Raw genomic sequence first — 17,926 nt, forward strand, 5'->3', positions numbered from 1 at the left:
GTCACCTGCTGCCTTCTGGCAACGTAAAGAACTCAATGTACCACTCGCTCTGTATATGACTCTACTCTATGCAGGGTCCATACAGCTCTTAAAGAATATAATTAAAAATAATTTTCTTTTTTTTTCCCAAGGAGGTAAAGTTTTAAATATATATATATACTGTAAATATGGGGGATAAAACATAAACATACATCGACAACGACCTAATAAAGCTATTGAAAAACTATTTACCATAGTATTTTATAGACGGCCCCTAAATAAGTCTGGTCAATATAGAGAAAATCCAGCATTCTCCAGTATTGTTTCTCAGATTTCAAACTTTGAAAAAAAAAAAAAATAATATATATTTAGAATCAAACATTTTCCTAATTTTCCAGACGCTTTTCGACCCCCGTCTATCGTCAGTAAACAGGATCAAATTTAAGCAAAGCCGAAGCAGCGCCGGTTCCTTTGTTTAGTTTAATGACAGACGACAGGATGTTCAGTCTCCGCTGCAGTCTGCTGTCTGCAAAACCAACAGTTATGTAACTCTGCTTCAAAAAATACATTTAACTATATGTGGAGAAAATTCATTATGAGATTTCAGGGAAAGCAGAGAAGTTTAAACAGATATGTCAGCCTTTCCTGGACTATATAACAGTACTGAAGGGACCTACATGACACCTCAGAGAAGTTTAAACAGATATGTCAGCCTTTCCTGGACTATATAACAGTACTGAAGGGACCTACATGACACCTCGTTGACTTTTTATTTTCTGCTTAACATTTACCTTTAGTTTAAACAATTGTTTATTTTTTATTAAAATCTAAATAAATATGTATTTCTCCAGATTGTATAGAAAAGTAGAAGCATAGAAGTATTTTTTATTTATTTTTTTGGCATTTTTATGCTTTATTGATAGTGTAGAGACAGAGTTGAAATGGGGCAGAGAGGGGAGTGACATGCAGAGAACGACCGCGGGCTGGAATCGAACCTGTGTCTGCTGCTGGCCGAGGCCCAAAGGGGGGGACGCCCTACCAACTGAGCTAAAGGCGCCCCAGAAGCAAATATTTGTGTCATTTATTTAAATTTAAAAAGTCAAAAACCAGTAGTTTAAGATTCAGCTTTTGACTTATAAAGAACAATAAATATTTGGCACCTTTTACTTTCTGATCAGGACAATCCCCCACGGCTACATATCAGTTTCTCTGTTTATCCCAGCGACGGATTAAAACCAGAATAACATGTGGTTGTTCATTCTCATCATATTTAGCAGTTTAGCGCCAGCTGCTGTGTTAGAAGAGTGATAGAGGGGTGTGTGTGTGTGTGTCTGTGTGTGTGTGTGTTTGTGTGTGTGTGTGTGTGTGTCTGTGTGTGTGTGTGTGTGTGTGTGTGTCTCTGTGTGTGTGTGTGTGTGTGTGTGTGTGTGTGGGGGGACATTTTTGGAAAGTGAGGAAATTTTGGCCAGTTCTCACCTTTGGGACAGGCCTTTAAAGGGCTGTTTGAGGGTTAACACTAGGTTTTAAGGACAGGCCTTTAAAGGGCTGTTTGAGGGTTAACACTAGGTTTTAAGGTTCAGGTATGAATTAGGTTTATGTTAGGGTTAGTGTAAGGGTTGGGGTTAGGCATTTAGTTTGGATGGTTAGGGTAAGGGGCTGGGGAATGTATTATGTCAATGAGTGTCCTCACAAGTATAGCCGTACCAACATGTGTGTGGATTTAACCCTATTAAAATCCAGCCCTCACCAGGATACCCAGCTCAAAAACAAAAACAACAGTGAGCTTTAAGCCTGTGTGACTGCTGTGTGTGTGTGTGTGTGTGTGTGTGTGTGTGTGTGTGTGTGTGTGTGTGTGTGTGTGTGTGTGTGTGTGTGTGTGTGTGTGTGTGTGTGTGTGTGTGTGTGTGTGTGTGTGTGTGTGTGTCTCTCTCTCTGTGTGTGTCTGTGTCTGTGTGTGTGTGTGTGTATGTGTGTGTGTGTGCGCCTGTGAGTGTGTGTGTGTGTCTAATCCACCTGAATACATCAACAGCGCTCTACACAAACACACACTGACGGATGTAGGTGACCCACAAAACACTCGATGTGAGCCAGCGACGGACAACTCACTGGTCTGACAGTCACACAAGACAAAACCGACTTTAAAACGTGACGATACGAATCCAAATTTCTTGCAACAATTGCAAAAGTATTCCCACTAACGCTGTAACTAACAATTTAGTCTCATTATCAGTTCTCTGCCGACAATTTCCGCCATCAATCGACTCATAATTTGGTTGAGAAAGCTGCGAAATATGACCATTAACATATTCTATACGAGGCAAAAGCATAATTAAGTTTATTGCCAAGAATGCTAAAAGACACACCTGGTATTTGGAAAGCGGTCAATTTGCCTGCTTCTGTCTAAACTTGTGCTGATAAAATACCGCGCTCACACACCCCGAACCAACTGCTTTGTGTTAGCCATTAGCTTTCTTTGGACTATTACTGTTGCACGTCTGTTTTTACCCATGAAAACCATTCAAATTACTTGGGTTGCGTTCCGAATCGCCTCCTCTTTTTTTTTCTATTCTACATACTACATCCGACGATAAAAATAATCTAGTTAGGATGCAGTAGACATACTATTGGGACATACTTTACTCTCTTATTTCATCATAACATTGCGCCTTGATCTTGCCTCTTGCTTTTATATCCGTCGCATCCCTGTTTGTTTTCATATGGAGGCTTCGTCGATGTGACGTCACTTCACGTGCGCACTGGATTGCGGGTCAGAATCGCCCAAATAGGATGCACTTTTCAACACTAACAATCTTGGCCGCATGAAGTAGGACATCCGGGTACTTCTAACCATCCTAAATCTGGCCACAAGAATCGGGACATCCTAAATCTTTTTTCTACATACTATATAGTAGAAAGTATGCGATTCGGAGCGCAACCTTGGTCTCTGTCTCTCTAATTTGAACTGTGCAGTAATATAGGCTAGAACATTCAGGATGCTTCGAGAATCAATTTGCGATTTACTAATTTATGGTGTATAGTAAATAAACTGTATCGTAAGGCAAGACGATATTCACACCCCCTCCAGTTATAGTTTTAAAAAGAGAGAAATGCAGCCCCGGAAAAAAAGAAAACAAGAGACCAGTCTGGATTTTTTCTTCAATCTTCATCTCTACATTACTTATTGAAAATGCTCTAAATGACAATATATTGAATTGTGAATTTGGTAGAAATGTTGTCAGTACTTTAAATATTATAAAATCAAAATGTTCATTCTACTCAAACATATGCCTATAAATAGTAAAACAAGAGACACTGAACATTTGGAGTGGTCTCTTCATTTTTTACAGAGCTGTATAATATATTCAAGCAGAGTAGCCTTAAAGGGACACTGTGTAACATTTTAAGTAATGTATTAACTTAAATCAATATCCTCATTCATAAATATGTCCTCATTGGTGTAAAATCACCTCTGCCAATAATCTGAATTATCCTGAGCGGAGAATTACAAATATGAATACTACATTTTGTACATTGAGCGGGCAAGTCTTATGGAGGCATCCATGTTTTTGGAATGTTATCAGGTGCATTGTTTAGAATTTAGAATTGTTCTTGAAGGCCACTGTAGCTTCTGTTATTATTCTAAAGGGGTGGGGTTACCCAGGGAGCGTTGCATTCTAGAACTTTCTTGACGATGTCATATTACACAGTGCCCCTTTAAACCAAGCTTTCATTTAACCCTTAACCCAAAATAAACAAACTAACATGTTGGAACCCGAGTGATTAAATATGTTAAGAGGAGCTGGATCAAACCGTCCTGTTTATGTTGTTGTTTTTTTATCATGATTAATGTATTTTCTTTTAACATTGATGTCAGGGGTCTACAGATGAAAAATAGCCTTTTGGATAATTCTGGCATTTTTAACCCATATGTGATCATGTGTTTTATTAATGTGCACTGTCCCCCTTCTTAAATAAACTGAATCAAACAGAAAACTGGGACGGTAATTATCTTAATAAAAAAAAAGAAAGGTTAGGTCATCGTTTTTTCCTCTGTCTCCATCAGTGGAGGCCGAGTAGCCCCACCCTGATGCTGCTGCTGGGGGTAAGGAGGGTGTGGTGCTGTGTGTGTGAGTGTGGTGAGAGAGAGGGGGGGGGGGGGGGGGGGGGGTCGGAGGGGGTAAAGACTGGCCTGTTTACCTCCTAGCTAACAAACAGCACCATCATTATCATTTTATTATAACTGCACATTTCATCAGATCGTTATCACTGGAAAATAATGTGCAAAATGAACACCAGTGTTGAAATGTGTCCTTCATTATATACATCTATAACTTATTATGATTATTTATTAGTCGTAGTCGTCATTGCGGTTTTGATAAAAATGTATCTGCTTAAATAGGAAAAAAAATTAAATTAGATTTGTAATATGATCATTAGAAAGTTAATCTAGAAATACCTGGAAAACTGAATGACTAAATGAACTGCAAAGATTGTAGAAAATATAACCTCACTTTTCAACCCATGTGTTCGTGTTTCAGATGGTTAACTCTATTCTATTCTATGTACAGTCATGATACAAATATAGGTTTGAAGGGGTCAGGAGTTATAAAAAGGCCATGGTTAACTGATTCATATGCTATTTGAATAGTCACTGTACTGTATCCATGTAGCCTAAAACAGTAAAGTGATTAGATAGATAGATAGATAGATAGATAGATAGATAGATAGATAGATAGATAGATAGATAGATAGATAGATAGATAGATAGATAGATAGATAAAACGCCAGTGTATGGGCGTGAGCAGGTTGAGGCCTAGCGCTTGTGGGGGGTTTTGGGGTGTTGGTTTGGGGGACAGGGAGGGGGGGGTCTGCACCACACACACACGCACCAGAATATATAAAATATGAGCCAGAATAAACAACATTTAAAGCTATATTTAAAAGCATGGATGTGGTCAGGAAGAGACAGGGAGTGGACAGAGTAGCGGATTCCTTTGTTGTGACTTAATCTCGTGGCCTTGTTTCCAATATCGGACATTATCTCGCCTTATTTACTACTGTATATCACATACAACACAACGCAGTTAATCTCATAAAACTGCCACCATTACTACGCCTATAATAAAATAGAGTAAATGTCCCGTTATCAAACCATCATATGAAATGTAGCGTGTACCTGATACATGCAAAACAGGTGTAACCCACAATCCACACAGCATCAGGCCTGGTTTGTCTAATTGTAGAATAAATACATATTTGAAAACCTAATATAGCCTCCAATACAATGGTTTAGTCCATTTTGTCTTTGTATATTTACATTTCGTCTATTTGTAATAATAAAAATAAAAAAATTAAACTGTCCGAAAATGGAACCATTAGCATAGTTAGCACAGAACAGATGGGCGCTGACACAACAGTCAAATCAATACCGGCCTGAAATGCGCAAATATATTCACGTTAACTGACTTTAAAATACACGGACTGATGCTAAAATAATTAAGGAAGTTGATAATCTAGCTGCGATTGTGATATTTACAGGGAAAATAGACGAAATAGTGAAAAAAAGCGGGTCCACCTCATGTTGTCTGACAGACCCTACGCTCACGTCACCAGCGAGCTAACCGGCTAGCCATCACCGTGACGGGGCACTTATAATGTCTACAAGATGCTATTTAATGGCCCACATTTACTTTAAGCGACATTTTAGGTTTTAGATGGTTATTTAAAATGTTATTACGCCGACATAAAGTTGGTTGTACCGATATAAAGATGGTTAAATGGTATAACGGTAGCAGTATTAAAAAAAGGTAGCGCTAGAAGCCGCCTATCTACCTACGGTTAGTGCGGTTAGGATTTCATCACCACCGTAAAAAAAATTGAGAAATCCGGTCAAATAAGAAACGCTAAATCAAATGTAACAACGCTAAAAGATGATAATCGTTTGTATTAATCAAGTTAAATCGTTCAAAGTTAGCTAACAGGCTGATTTTTGGGCATTATCCCCAGGTTTAGACGCCTGTCTACCTAGGAGTGCGGTCAGGATTTCGCGTCACATCAACGTCAAAAAATGGAGAAATACGGCAAATTAAAAAACATAAAATCAAATCCAACAACGCTACAAGATGCCAATTATTCTTATTTATCTATTTAAATGGTCAAATCTGGGCTAACAGGCGGATTTAGGGTGATTTTCCCTTTAGGTTTAGACACTCACAAGATGCTGGCGCTGGTGGTTCCTCTCTCACCGCAGGTTGCTCTGCTGCCACGGCCGGGGATGGCGCTGCTTTCTGGGGCTCGGGAGGGGCGTCGCTCTCGGGAGTAACAGGTTCCATCTCTGGTTCTGCCTCTGGGACGAATGTTATACTTTCCGGTTCAGCTACAGGGGCGACAACTTCAACGACTTTTTCCTCTTCGTGTACTTCTTCTGGTTCTGGAGTTACAGATTTCTCGGGGGCAGTAAAATCATGAATTGAGGTTGAGTCCGGGGTTGGAATTGAAGGAATTGGTTCTTCTGGGTAGTCGTCATGGACTTGCTCTGGCTCTTCTTCCTCCTCCACCGCTTCTGCTGTTAATGTTTCAACCAGGGGCTCCGGAGTGGCTTCACGTGGCGCACTGTCTCCAGCTATGTGCCGCTCCAAAGTTTCCTTAGCCCCGCCGACCAAATCCACGATATCGCCCAAGTCGTACACGTCTGGTTGTGTTGTGGGCTCGGGGTCCAACTCTGGGTCATCGGCCCCCCGAGATGAGGGCTCTGATTCGGGTTCGTAGTGGTGCATCTCGTCTCTGAATAGAGAAGTGCTGGAAGACACTTGATCCACACTGTCTGCCATGTTTTTTTTTCTTCTTTTTTGTTTGTTCTTTACTTCCCCAAACAAATTTAAACCTTCTGATGACGAACAAAAAGTTTAAAAGTGTCAGTTACCTCTTGTAGGCAGCAAACTTCTCCAGTTTTCTTTACGAAACGGGAGGAAGTTGGTACAAGTGCGCCACACGACAAGCCTTCAGAGTCGGACCCGAGTCTCACAAGAGACACCGTAAAGTTGAGCTGGACATGAAGGGAAGTCGGCTGACCAATCAAATGCCGCTTCATGTTGAGTGACGTCAGGTGTGGCCAATTAGAGTGCGTCTAGGTACAAAAAGGGGCGGAGTAAAAACTGACACCTTCGGCTCCTGTAAAGAAAGTTTAGGACTTCGTGTGCTATCCAACAGGGCACACAGTTATGTAATATATTTAACTCTTTAGCCTTGACTCCTCCTGGGATCTCTAGCCAACCCCTAAGACTGGAAAACATTTTACACAAAGAACAAGAAAAGTGATTAGAAGTACGTGATTAATGTCTACCTGTGACGTACACACATATGCTAGCCTATAAAAACAATGTAATTACTGCAGTAAACTTGTCAACATGATAGCCAAAATCCCTCATTTTAAATCCCTGTTGAAAGTAGTTGTGCCATTACGTAGAAAGTACTCTGTTTCAAGTAAAATAGTTAGCTTTCAAAATGTCTCTTGAGTAAAAGTAGGCCTACAGAAACACTTGCATCAAAATGTTCTTAATGGACCTCAGAAAAGCATTACAAATAGTGAAAAAAACTACTTTTATTGCAGGAAACTTGGCAAAACAACAGAAATACTTTTGCATTGTTAGTAAAAGTAGAAGTACCACAAAGTCTCGCAATCAAAGTATCTCTAAATCAAAAAATTTAACAGTATTGCTATAAAAATATAACTTATTTAAAGTAGGCCTACCTCAGAAATGTCAGACAATGAGCGTAAACGTGTTGAAAGAATAGAATAAAAGTACTTAATTGTCTATTTTTGATGTGCAAAGATCAGCTATAAACATGTTATAAACTCAACTTCTCCTGCAGTACCCTTAAGCAAAATAACAGTAATACTTTAAAATTCTTAGTAAAAGTAGAAGTACGACAATGTTGAAAATAATTTTTACTGCTTTATTTAGATTGGGGTTGTGAACGCTTTCTCCAAATCTATGCGTACATTTCTTTTTTTAAGTCTAAAATAATAATAATAACAATAATAATAATAATAATAATAATAATAATAATAATAATAATAATAATAATAATAATACTCCCTCTCCATGCTCTATTGTTTGTTAATTTTCTTTCCCTACAATGGGCCCTAATAATCCTCTGAAATCTGCAGGTAAATCAGTAGATGTCTTAACAATTATTTTGAGGTACCATGAACACCTAACTCTAACAATACATTATTGTTTTAATCCCGGTAAAGGTTTTTTTTACTGGGAGTTTTTTCTCAGCCGAGCTAAGGGTGTAAGGGCAGATAGATAGATAGATAGATAGATAGATAGATAGATAGATAGATAGATAGATAGATAGATAGATAGATAGATAGATAGATAGATAGATAGATAGATAGATAGATAGATAGATAGATAGATAGATAGATAGATAGATAGATAAGGGCAGAGGGTGTCATACTGTATGGAATGTAAAGCCCACTGAGGCAGATGTCTATGTGTGATATTGGGCTATACAAATAAAACTGATTTGATTTGATTCTATTTGACAGGTGTAATAATTAGGTTCTTGTGTTGTAAGATATATACAAAAATATTTAAGTGATTTTTTTTTATGATTTTGATCAGAGATTTGACAAAAAGTGAAGGACGTTTTGAACCAGGACATTGTGTTCAGAAAATATCGAATATTGAAGTTAATCAGTAACTAGGGTCCACACCAGAGACCAGATAATGAGGCCAAAATGGAATATGAATCAGATAGAAATACAGAAAAGTTTAGATATCTGTATAAACATATAATAATAATAATAATAATAATAATAATAATAATAATAATAATAATAATACATTTTATTTATATAGCGCTCTTCTCTCACTCAGAGCGCTTTACAAAAAAACAAAAACAATAAACAAACAAAAATAAATATGAACATTACAACTAGATTACTTTTTTTTACATATATATATATTTTTAATATAATTTACTTTTATTTTACAGTATGTTTGTTAAATTTTTTTTAAATCTTTTTTTCAATTTTTTTCCACTCTAGTTTTATTATTATTATTATTATTATTATTATTATTATTATTATTATTATTATTATTATTTTTGCACAAAAATTAATATAAAAAAATTGTAGGGTGCTGTAAAATGTTATCATAGTAAGTTGATAACCTATTATTGTTCATATAGTAATAATAAACAAAATATAAATATATAGAACAAAAGTTATGTCCAGAAGCCATGAAGCAGACCTGGAGTTCTATCCAAAAGCTCGCCCAAAACAGACAGGAGTGGAGATCCATTGTTGCTGCCCTACATGCCACGAGGCATAAAGGGCAGTCAGTAAGTATGTCCAGATATTAATGGAGTAACGTTTCTCATCACAGCAACATGTTGAATGTTTTGATGTTGATGAAATGTGTCATTTGGTGAAGATGACTAATCAGAGGTTTCACAATCCGGTGCAATGTTACGATGCATTCAGGGACCCTGGGAATCCCCGTTTACAGCCTTGTACTGTTCTAGTGTGTGTGTGTGTGTGTGTGTGTGTGTGTGTGTGTGTGTGTGTGTGTGTGTGTGTGTGTGTGTGTGTGTGTGTGTGTGTGTGTGAGCCCTCCCCCCACCCCATAGAGTCTCAGTCCTCTTCACAGCAGACCCGGGTTAGAATCCAGCCCGGGTCGTTCTCTGCATGTCATTCCCCTCTCTGACACATTTCATCTCTGTCTCTACACACTGTCTAATAAATCATAAAATTGCCCAAAAAACTAAACCAACAGGTGCATAATGATCGTGGTGGTAGAAAAATGAAAACTGTGACATTTTAATTCTAGTTTTAAAACATTTTATATCACTGTTTCAGTTTTTAGAGACGTGAGATGCGTTTGAGATCCTCTGTGTGTCGTTAAGTCTGACTCAACACAGTCCTGAAACTAGATACTGGAGCTTCAGGGTCTGGTTTCATGTTGGTCTGAAGAATCCACAGTAACATTTAGGCCGTGTCCTATCCATCTATCTATCTATCTATCTATCTATCTATCTATCTGTCTATCTATCTATCTATCCATCTATTTATCTACCTGTCTGTCTGTCTGTCTGTCTGTCTGTCTATCTCTCTGTCTGTGGGTTTGAAGAATCCACAGCAACATTTAGGCCATGTCATATACGCTGGTATGTTGGTAACCATATCTTTCTCTGTGTGATTTAGCCTTTTGTCTGTCTGTCTGTCTGTCTGTCTGTCTGTCTGTCTGTCTGTCTGTCTGTCTGTCTGTCTGTCTGTCTGTCTGTCTGTCTGTCTGTCTGTCTATCTATCTAACTATCTATCTATCTATCTATCTATCTATCTATCTATCTATCTATCCATCTATCTATCTATCTATCTATCTATCTATCTATCTATCTATCTATCTATCTATCTATCTATCTATCTATCTATCTATCTATCTATCTAGTGAAACTCTGTAGTTCTGTTTTGGTGACACGGGAACCGAAAATGATGGAATAGAGCCAGATTTTGTCTTAGAACGTCAGCTGTTTGTTTACATGTTACTGTGGTTACATAAAACTACAACAATGGAGGAAGTGTCCAAAATCCTGCTGGTTTCTACCACGTCGACCGGACTTTTTACATGTTTGAATGTAAATGTCGGGCGACTGTGGCTCAGGTGGTAGAGCGGGTCGGCTGATGATCAAAGGGTTGGAGGTTCGATTCCCACCCTGCCACTTGTGTCATGGTTGTTATGTCCTTGGGCAAGACACTTCACCCACCTTGCCTCGTGTGAATGTCGATAGTTAGCCTGCTGCTATTGGTGTATGAATGTGTGTGTGAATGGTAACGTGGGAAAGGAAAACAGGTCTCCCTTGAAAAAGAGTCTTCGGTCTCATTGGGATTTACCTGTAGAAATAAAGGTTAAAAAAAGTTCAGTTACTCATCATATAACATAACATTAGTCTAACCCTACATTTCTCTTACTGTGATGTCACAGTAAGAGAAATGTAGGGTTAGACAGTGAGACCATAAAACACTCTTTCTACCTTTTCTCAGGCTAGGATGAACCAATTTCAATTTTTTTTGCACATTTATACTACATAGGATCTCAGAGTTCAATACACCTTCATATTCCCACCGGTGAAGTAGGTCTTTAGGGTTTTTCAGGTTGTCCGTCCGTTCGGGCCATTCTTGTTCGACAATATCTCCAGATTTCCTTTGAGGGATTTCTTCAAACTTTGCACTAATGTCTCTGACTCAAAGATGAACTGAATAGATTTTGGAGGTCAAAGGTCAAAGGTTACTGCTGCTACCTTACATATTGTGATGTAAGAGTTTCTTGTAGTAAATTTAAACACTTCCGACACACACACACACACACAAAAACAGACACACACACACTCTAACAGAGTAGCCTTTGTGCCTTTATGGGGACTCCCTCACTGAACTAACAGACTCCTACTCGTCTACAAACAAAGGGCCCAGTGTTAACCTAGCATCCTCTCTGACTATATTACAACTAGAGTCTGAGAAATCTCTCTCTATTTATTTGAACTCATCTACCACAGCATTAACAAGAGGAGATTGTAAAATATATTGCAAAACATAACTTTAGGGCAGCCAGCCTTTTCCTATCGAGCTGTGCATACTTGATACATATCACTAAACGCTTTTTCCAACTGTATGCGTAATTTTTTTTTAATAAAATAAAAAAAGTAGAAAAATATGAATGCTACTCCCTCTCCATGCTCCAAAATGTGTTAATTTCCTTTCCCTAAAATGGGCCCTAATAAACCTTTGTAAGCTACAGGTAAAAACAGCAAGATATTCAAATTCATCTTATAGTTAGCATCAACATTCAACTATTTCTTGGCAATCCATACATTTTTATTTATTTTTTATTAGACAGTGTGTAGAGACAGAGATAAAATGTGTCAGAGAGGGGAATGACATGCAGAGAACGACCCGGGCTGGATTCTAACCCGGGTCTGCTGTGAAGAGGACTGAGACTCTATGGGGGAGGGGTGGGGGGGGGGGTCTTCAGTTGGTTTCACTAAGACTAAAAGTTTCCTAATCAAATGTTTTGTCTCAGATACATTTTTTAAATGCTAAAATATATAATCATTTTATTTTAGCTACTTGTTCTTACACATCCAGTAGACAGTTGAACATGTTTCTCATATGGTTCCTCAGTAGCTGAAGGTGAAGCTCAGTTCTAGAGTTACAGCAGCATAGTGTCGACAGGCGTGAATCTATATATAACGTGTAGATATATACGTGTGTGTGTGTGTGTGTGTGTGTGTGTGTGAGTGTGTGTGTGTGTGTGTGTGTGTGTGAGTGTGTGTGTGTGTGTGTGTGTGAGTGTGTGTGTGTGTGTGTGTGTGTGTGACGTGTATATATGGAGACTGCTGCAGAGATACGATCATGTGTGAGACAGGAGGAGGGTGGAGGTCAAACTCCACTCCAAGCTAAAAAAAAAATTTGAAAAAAATTCCTGCAATCGGACACCAGCAGGTTAAAATAATCAATAAAACTATATGTACATACGGACGGACAACCTGCGTTCCAATCCCAAAACCTCCTCTGCTATTTAGTCTGGTAGAAACAGATTTAGTTTGTCCCAATACATGATGTCAGATGCAGCATGCTGAAAAAATACCCAGATGTCCTATTACATCCAGTGGTGATTTTTTTTTTTTTGTGTTGAAACCAGCAGCTTTATGGAGGTTCTGACCCACAATCCACTGCAGCAGAAGTTACATCACATGGACTGAGCTTCCGAGTAAAAAAACAAACAGTGTTGGGTGGGGGAGGGGGGACACCAGTTTGTAAACGCTGCCATACTGAGAAATACAGAGAGAGTTTTGTGGAGCTGATAATAGGCTTAATCAACTTTGTGTCAACTCGTTTGATGATGGCTTAAGTGTAACATACATTCACTATTTTTCCCTCTGATGATCATGAATTACATGTAACAGCAAACGAGACCATCAGTGCAAAGAATTATATTTTTATATAGTTTTTCTTAATGCCTTTGGTCATGGGTATACGCTCACCCAGGAACAACAGCTGGTGTGGTAAAAAGTAAAACACTACCACTTTTGTCCAAAGGGGGGTGCTAAAATTAACACAAACTGAAAGTTCCTCGGAGACACTTTAAGAGAATAATAATTGTAAACGCATCTATGTAGTTCTTCTTCTATCAATACACTCTTCAGCTGATTTCCTTTTTGCTGTTTCTCCTTCCACAGTCCCAAGAGACACATTAACATCCAGACTAAGACATGTACTTACAACTGGTGTGTGTGTGTGTGTGTGTGTGTGTGTGTGTGTGTGTGTGTGGGAGGTTGCGGATGTACAGTACATACGAACCGTTGTGTGTAAGTACATGTGTGTGAGTTTATGGGAGTGTGTGTGTGTGTGTGTGTGTGTGTGTGCTATATTTAGCATGTTGCGGATGACGGCAGCTGCTGTGATTACCCCCGTTGTCTTAGCAGCAGTGCGGCCTGTTTACAGTGAAAGATCACGGGCGCCTACACACAAACACACCCACACACACGTTTGTACGGCTATACTTGTGAGGACATTCATTGACATAATGCATTCCCTAGCCCCTTACCCTAACCATCCAAACTACATGCCTAACCCCAACCCTTACACTAACCCTAACATAAACCTAATTCATACCTGAAGCTTAAAACCTAGTGTTAACCCTCAAACAGCCCTTTAAAGGCCTGTCCTTAAAACCTAGTGTTAACCCTCAAACAACCCTTTAAAGGCCTGTCCTTAAAACCTAGTGTTAACCCTCAAACAGCCCTTTAAAGGCCTGTCCTTAAAACCTAGTGTTAACCCTCAAACAGCCCTTTAAAGGCCTGTCCCAAAGTGAGAACCAGGCAAAATGTCATCACTCTTAAGGTCTGAAACTCAAATTGGTTCTCACAAAAATAGTTTTACAAGTACGGACACATGCACATGCACACACATACTCATACTCACTCATACACACACACACACACACACACACACATACACACACACACACACACACACACGCTGCTTGTCTGCGGTTTGTGCAACGTTCAGGAACAATGGCTAATTGGAACTAGATTCACTAATTCAAAGAGAATCTGAATAATGTCAACAGTAAAATTAAAGGGACACTGTGTAACATTTTAAGTAACTTATTAGCTAAAATCAATATCCTCATTCATAAGTATGTCCTCATTGGTGTAAAATCACCTCTGCCAATAATCTGAATTATCCTCCTGAGCGGAGAATTACAAATATTACATTTTCTACATTGAGCGGGTAAGTCTTATGGAGGAATTCATGTTTTTGGAATGTCATCAGGTGCATTGTTTAAAATTTAGAATTGTTCTTGTCCTTGAAGGCCACTGTAGCTTCTGTTATTATTCGAAAGGGTTGGGGTTACCCAGGGACTCTGTTGTATTCTAGAAATTTCGAGAACTTTCTTGATGATGTCATATTACACACTGCCCCTTTAAGACAGAAGAGTATAAAAATATCCAAAGTGATGTTGACACACACACTGTTTTGTCCATTACTAAAGATATTCCGTTTACAATGACTTAATAAGCATCTATTCAACTAGTTCATTTATTAACCTTCTAAACCTGCAGTGTGTAGAATTTTGGGTTTTATTTCCTAGCAGATTTTGTAGAAATTAATTATAATAACCAGAAGTACGTTTAATTTAGTGCATAATAGCTGAAAAACATTTTTAGAATAATTTTTTTCCCCTTAGTAAGGGTGTCATATATGTCCATATTTCTCCATACTTTGGACCAAGGCCTTGTCACCGCCATTTTGGAAGTGTCATAGTTGGAATGTCATCAGGTGCATTGTTTAAAATGTAGAGTTGTTCTTGTCCTTGATGGACACTGTAGCTTCTGTTATTATTCGAAAGGGGTGGGGTTACCCAGGGAGCGTTGCATTCTAGAACTTTCTAGAATTTTCTAGAACTTACTTGATGATGTCACATTACACAGTGCACCTTTAAAGGGGCACTGTGTAATGTGACATCATCAAGAAAGTTCTAGAATGCAACGCTCCCTGGGTAACCCCACCCCTTTAGAATAATAACAGAAGCTACAGTGGCCTTCAAGGACAAGAACAATTAAACATTTTAAACAATGCACCTGATGACATTCCAAAAACATGGATTCCTCCATAAGACCTGCCTGCTCAATGTACAAAATGTAATATTAATATTTGTAATTCTCCGCTCAGGAGGATAATTCAGATTATTGGCAGAGGTGATTTTACACCAATGAGGACATATTTATGAATGAGGATATATCAATTTTAGCTAATACATTACTTAGAATGTTACACACTGCCCCTTTAAGTAGAGTTTCATCAGCTGAAGAGAGCCATGTGTGGCAAGTGAGAAGAGTTTATTCAGAAAGATTAGCCTCAAAATATATTAAAGGCCTACTTCACCGGTGGGAATATGAAGGTGTATTGAATTCTGAGATCCTATGTAGTATATAAATGTGCATTTCTCTTACTGTGACATCACAGTAAGAGAAATGTAGGGTTAGACAGTGAGACCATAAAACAATCTTTCTGCCTTTTCTCAGGCTAGGATGAACCAATTTAATTTTTTTTTGCACATTTATACTACATAGGATTTCAGAATGCAATACACCTTCATATTTCCACCGGTGAAGTAGGCCTTTAACTTAAAGGTGCAGTGTGTAATATGACATCATCAAGAAAGTTCTACAAAGTTCTAGAATGCAACACTCCCTGGGTAACCCCACCCCTTTAGAATAATAACAGAAGCTACAGTGGCCTTCAAGGACAAGAACAATTCTAAATTTTAAACAATGCACCTGATGACATTCCAACTATGACACTTTCAAGATGGCGGCACTAGGCCTTGGTCCAAAATATGCAGAAATATGGACATATATGAGACCCTTTCTAAGGGAAAAATAAATCATTCAAAACATTTTTTTCAGCTATTATGCACTAAATTAAATGTACTTATGGATATTATAATTACTTTCTACAAAATCTGCTAGGAAATAAAACCCAACATTCTACACACTGCAGGTTTAAAATAGCTTCAACATTTTGTACTAATTGATTGTACGAATCATTTAGACGCGAGAATCACAATCAGTTTTTTGCAAAGTAGATTTTTTCTTTTGTCTTTTCTCTTGGTCAAGAGAGGAGGTGAGAGAAAGTCAAAGATGCTGCGTCAAACACACACACACACACTCTCACACACACACGCACACACTCTCTCACTCTCACACACACTCACACGGACTCTCACACACACACGCACACACACACACTCTCACACACACACTCTCACACACACACTAATTCTCTGCAGGGGATCAATATGCTGCGTCAGAGCCAATAGTTGTGAGTCAGCACCGAATCTATTTCTCTCTCCGTCATTTGCTTCTATTCAACTCACAGGGCTTAACCAGCGATCAGTTCATTAAACCTGCAGTGTGTAGAATTTTGGGTTTTATTTCCTAGCAGATTTTGTAGAAAATAATTATAATATCCATAAGTACGTTTAATTTAGTGCATAATAGCTGAATTTTCTTTTTAGATTTATTTATTTTTTCTTAGAAAGGGTCTCATATATGTCCATATTTCTCCATACTTTGGACCAAGGCCTAGTGCCGCCATTTTGGAAGTGTCATAGTTGGAATGTCATCAGGTGCATTGTTTAAAATGTAGAATTGTTCTTGTCCTTGAAGGCCACTGTAGCTTCTGTTATTATTCTAAAGGGTTGGGGTTACCCAGGGAACGTTGCATTCTAGAACTTTGTAGAACTTTCTTGATGATGTCATATTACACACTGCACCTTTAAATGAATACATTTTACATATTTATTAACTGGACTTTATCACCAGATTACATTAGGATAATGCTGTTGAATAGGGTGCACTGTATTTCACAGCATGTCAATTCTTATGAGGACATTTTGGTTGTCTTCATACTGCCAGTCAGTCTAGAACTAAATAGCCATTTGTGTTTGGAAGCGGTTGAAATCCCCCCGAAAAAATAATTCCTTCAAACCCTGTCATTTAAAGGTGCAGTGTGTCATCAAGAAAGTTCTACAAAGTTCTAGAATGCAACACTCCCTGGGTAACCCCAACCCTTTAGAATAATAACAGAAGCTACAGTGGCCTTCAAGGACAAGAACCATTCAACATTTTAAACAATGCACCTGATGACATTCCAACTATGACACTTTCAAGATGGCGGCACTAGGCCTTGGTCCAAAATATGCAGAAATATGGACATATATGAGACCCTTTCTAAGAAAAAAAAAAAATTTCCCAAAAAAATTTTCAGCTATTATGCACTAAATTAAATGTACTTATGGATATTATAATTACTTTCTACAAAATCTGCTAGGAAATAAAACCCAAAATTCTACACACTGCAGGTTTAAACAGTGCTCCGAGGAACTTTCAGTGTGTTAATTCTAGCACCCCCTTTGGACAAAAGTGGTAGTGTATTTACTACCCAGTGTCTCTTCATATGTACAGTATATAGTTCAGGTAAACATGAGAAACAGTGACGGCTGACAGCCAGCAGGGGGCAGGAATGTTCACAGTGGATTCTGACTAATAAAGCTTATCCAAACTGTGTCATTCAGCACTACGTAGATCCTCATGTGTCTGAACTGCGAGACACACACACACACACACACACACACACACACACACACACACACACACACACACACACACACACACACACACACACACACACACACACACACACACACACACACACACACACACACACACACACACACACACACACACACACACACACACCTCCAATGTATCAAATTCACATTTAATTTATTATACACACAAGATTAAAGTCAAATGAATATTGTTTTCACATGTAGACATGCTCCATGAGCCTTTTTTCTACCATACT

General features: G+C 38.4%; 2 protein-coding genes across 3 annotated transcripts in view; both read right to left on the reverse strand.

Moving 5' to 3' along the window:
• LOC307257474 (uncharacterized protein) overlaps window positions 1-6,999 on the reverse strand; it is a 43,310-nt gene extending 36,311 nt beyond the window's left edge. For both annotated transcript variants that reach the window (XM_080036721.1, XM_080036720.1), the window contains exon 1: window positions 6,194-6,999. In XM_080036721.1, coding sequence (XP_079892847.1) covers window positions 6,194-6,809 — 616 coding nt within the window. In that variant the 5' untranslated portion in view covers window positions 6,810-6,999. The remainder of the gene's footprint in view (window positions 1-6,193) is intronic.
• Window positions 7,000-13,452: 6,453 nt separating this feature from the next.
• LOC307257508 (LIM domain-binding protein 3-like) overlaps window positions 13,453-17,926 on the reverse strand; it is a gene marked incomplete at its 3' end in the record, with an annotated part of 59,563 nt that continues 55,089 nt past the window's right edge. Inside the window, exon 10 of the mRNA XM_080036770.1 lies at window positions 13,453-13,509. Coding sequence (XP_079892896.1) covers window positions 13,453-13,509 — 57 coding nt within the window. The remainder of the gene's footprint in view (window positions 13,510-17,926) is intronic.

Source organism: Ammodytes marinus (assembly GCF_949987685.1).
Source record: "Ammodytes marinus genome assembly, chromosome: 11".
In the NCBI taxonomy this organism is placed as follows: domain Eukaryota; kingdom Metazoa; phylum Chordata; class Actinopteri; order Uranoscopiformes; family Ammodytidae; genus Ammodytes; species Ammodytes marinus.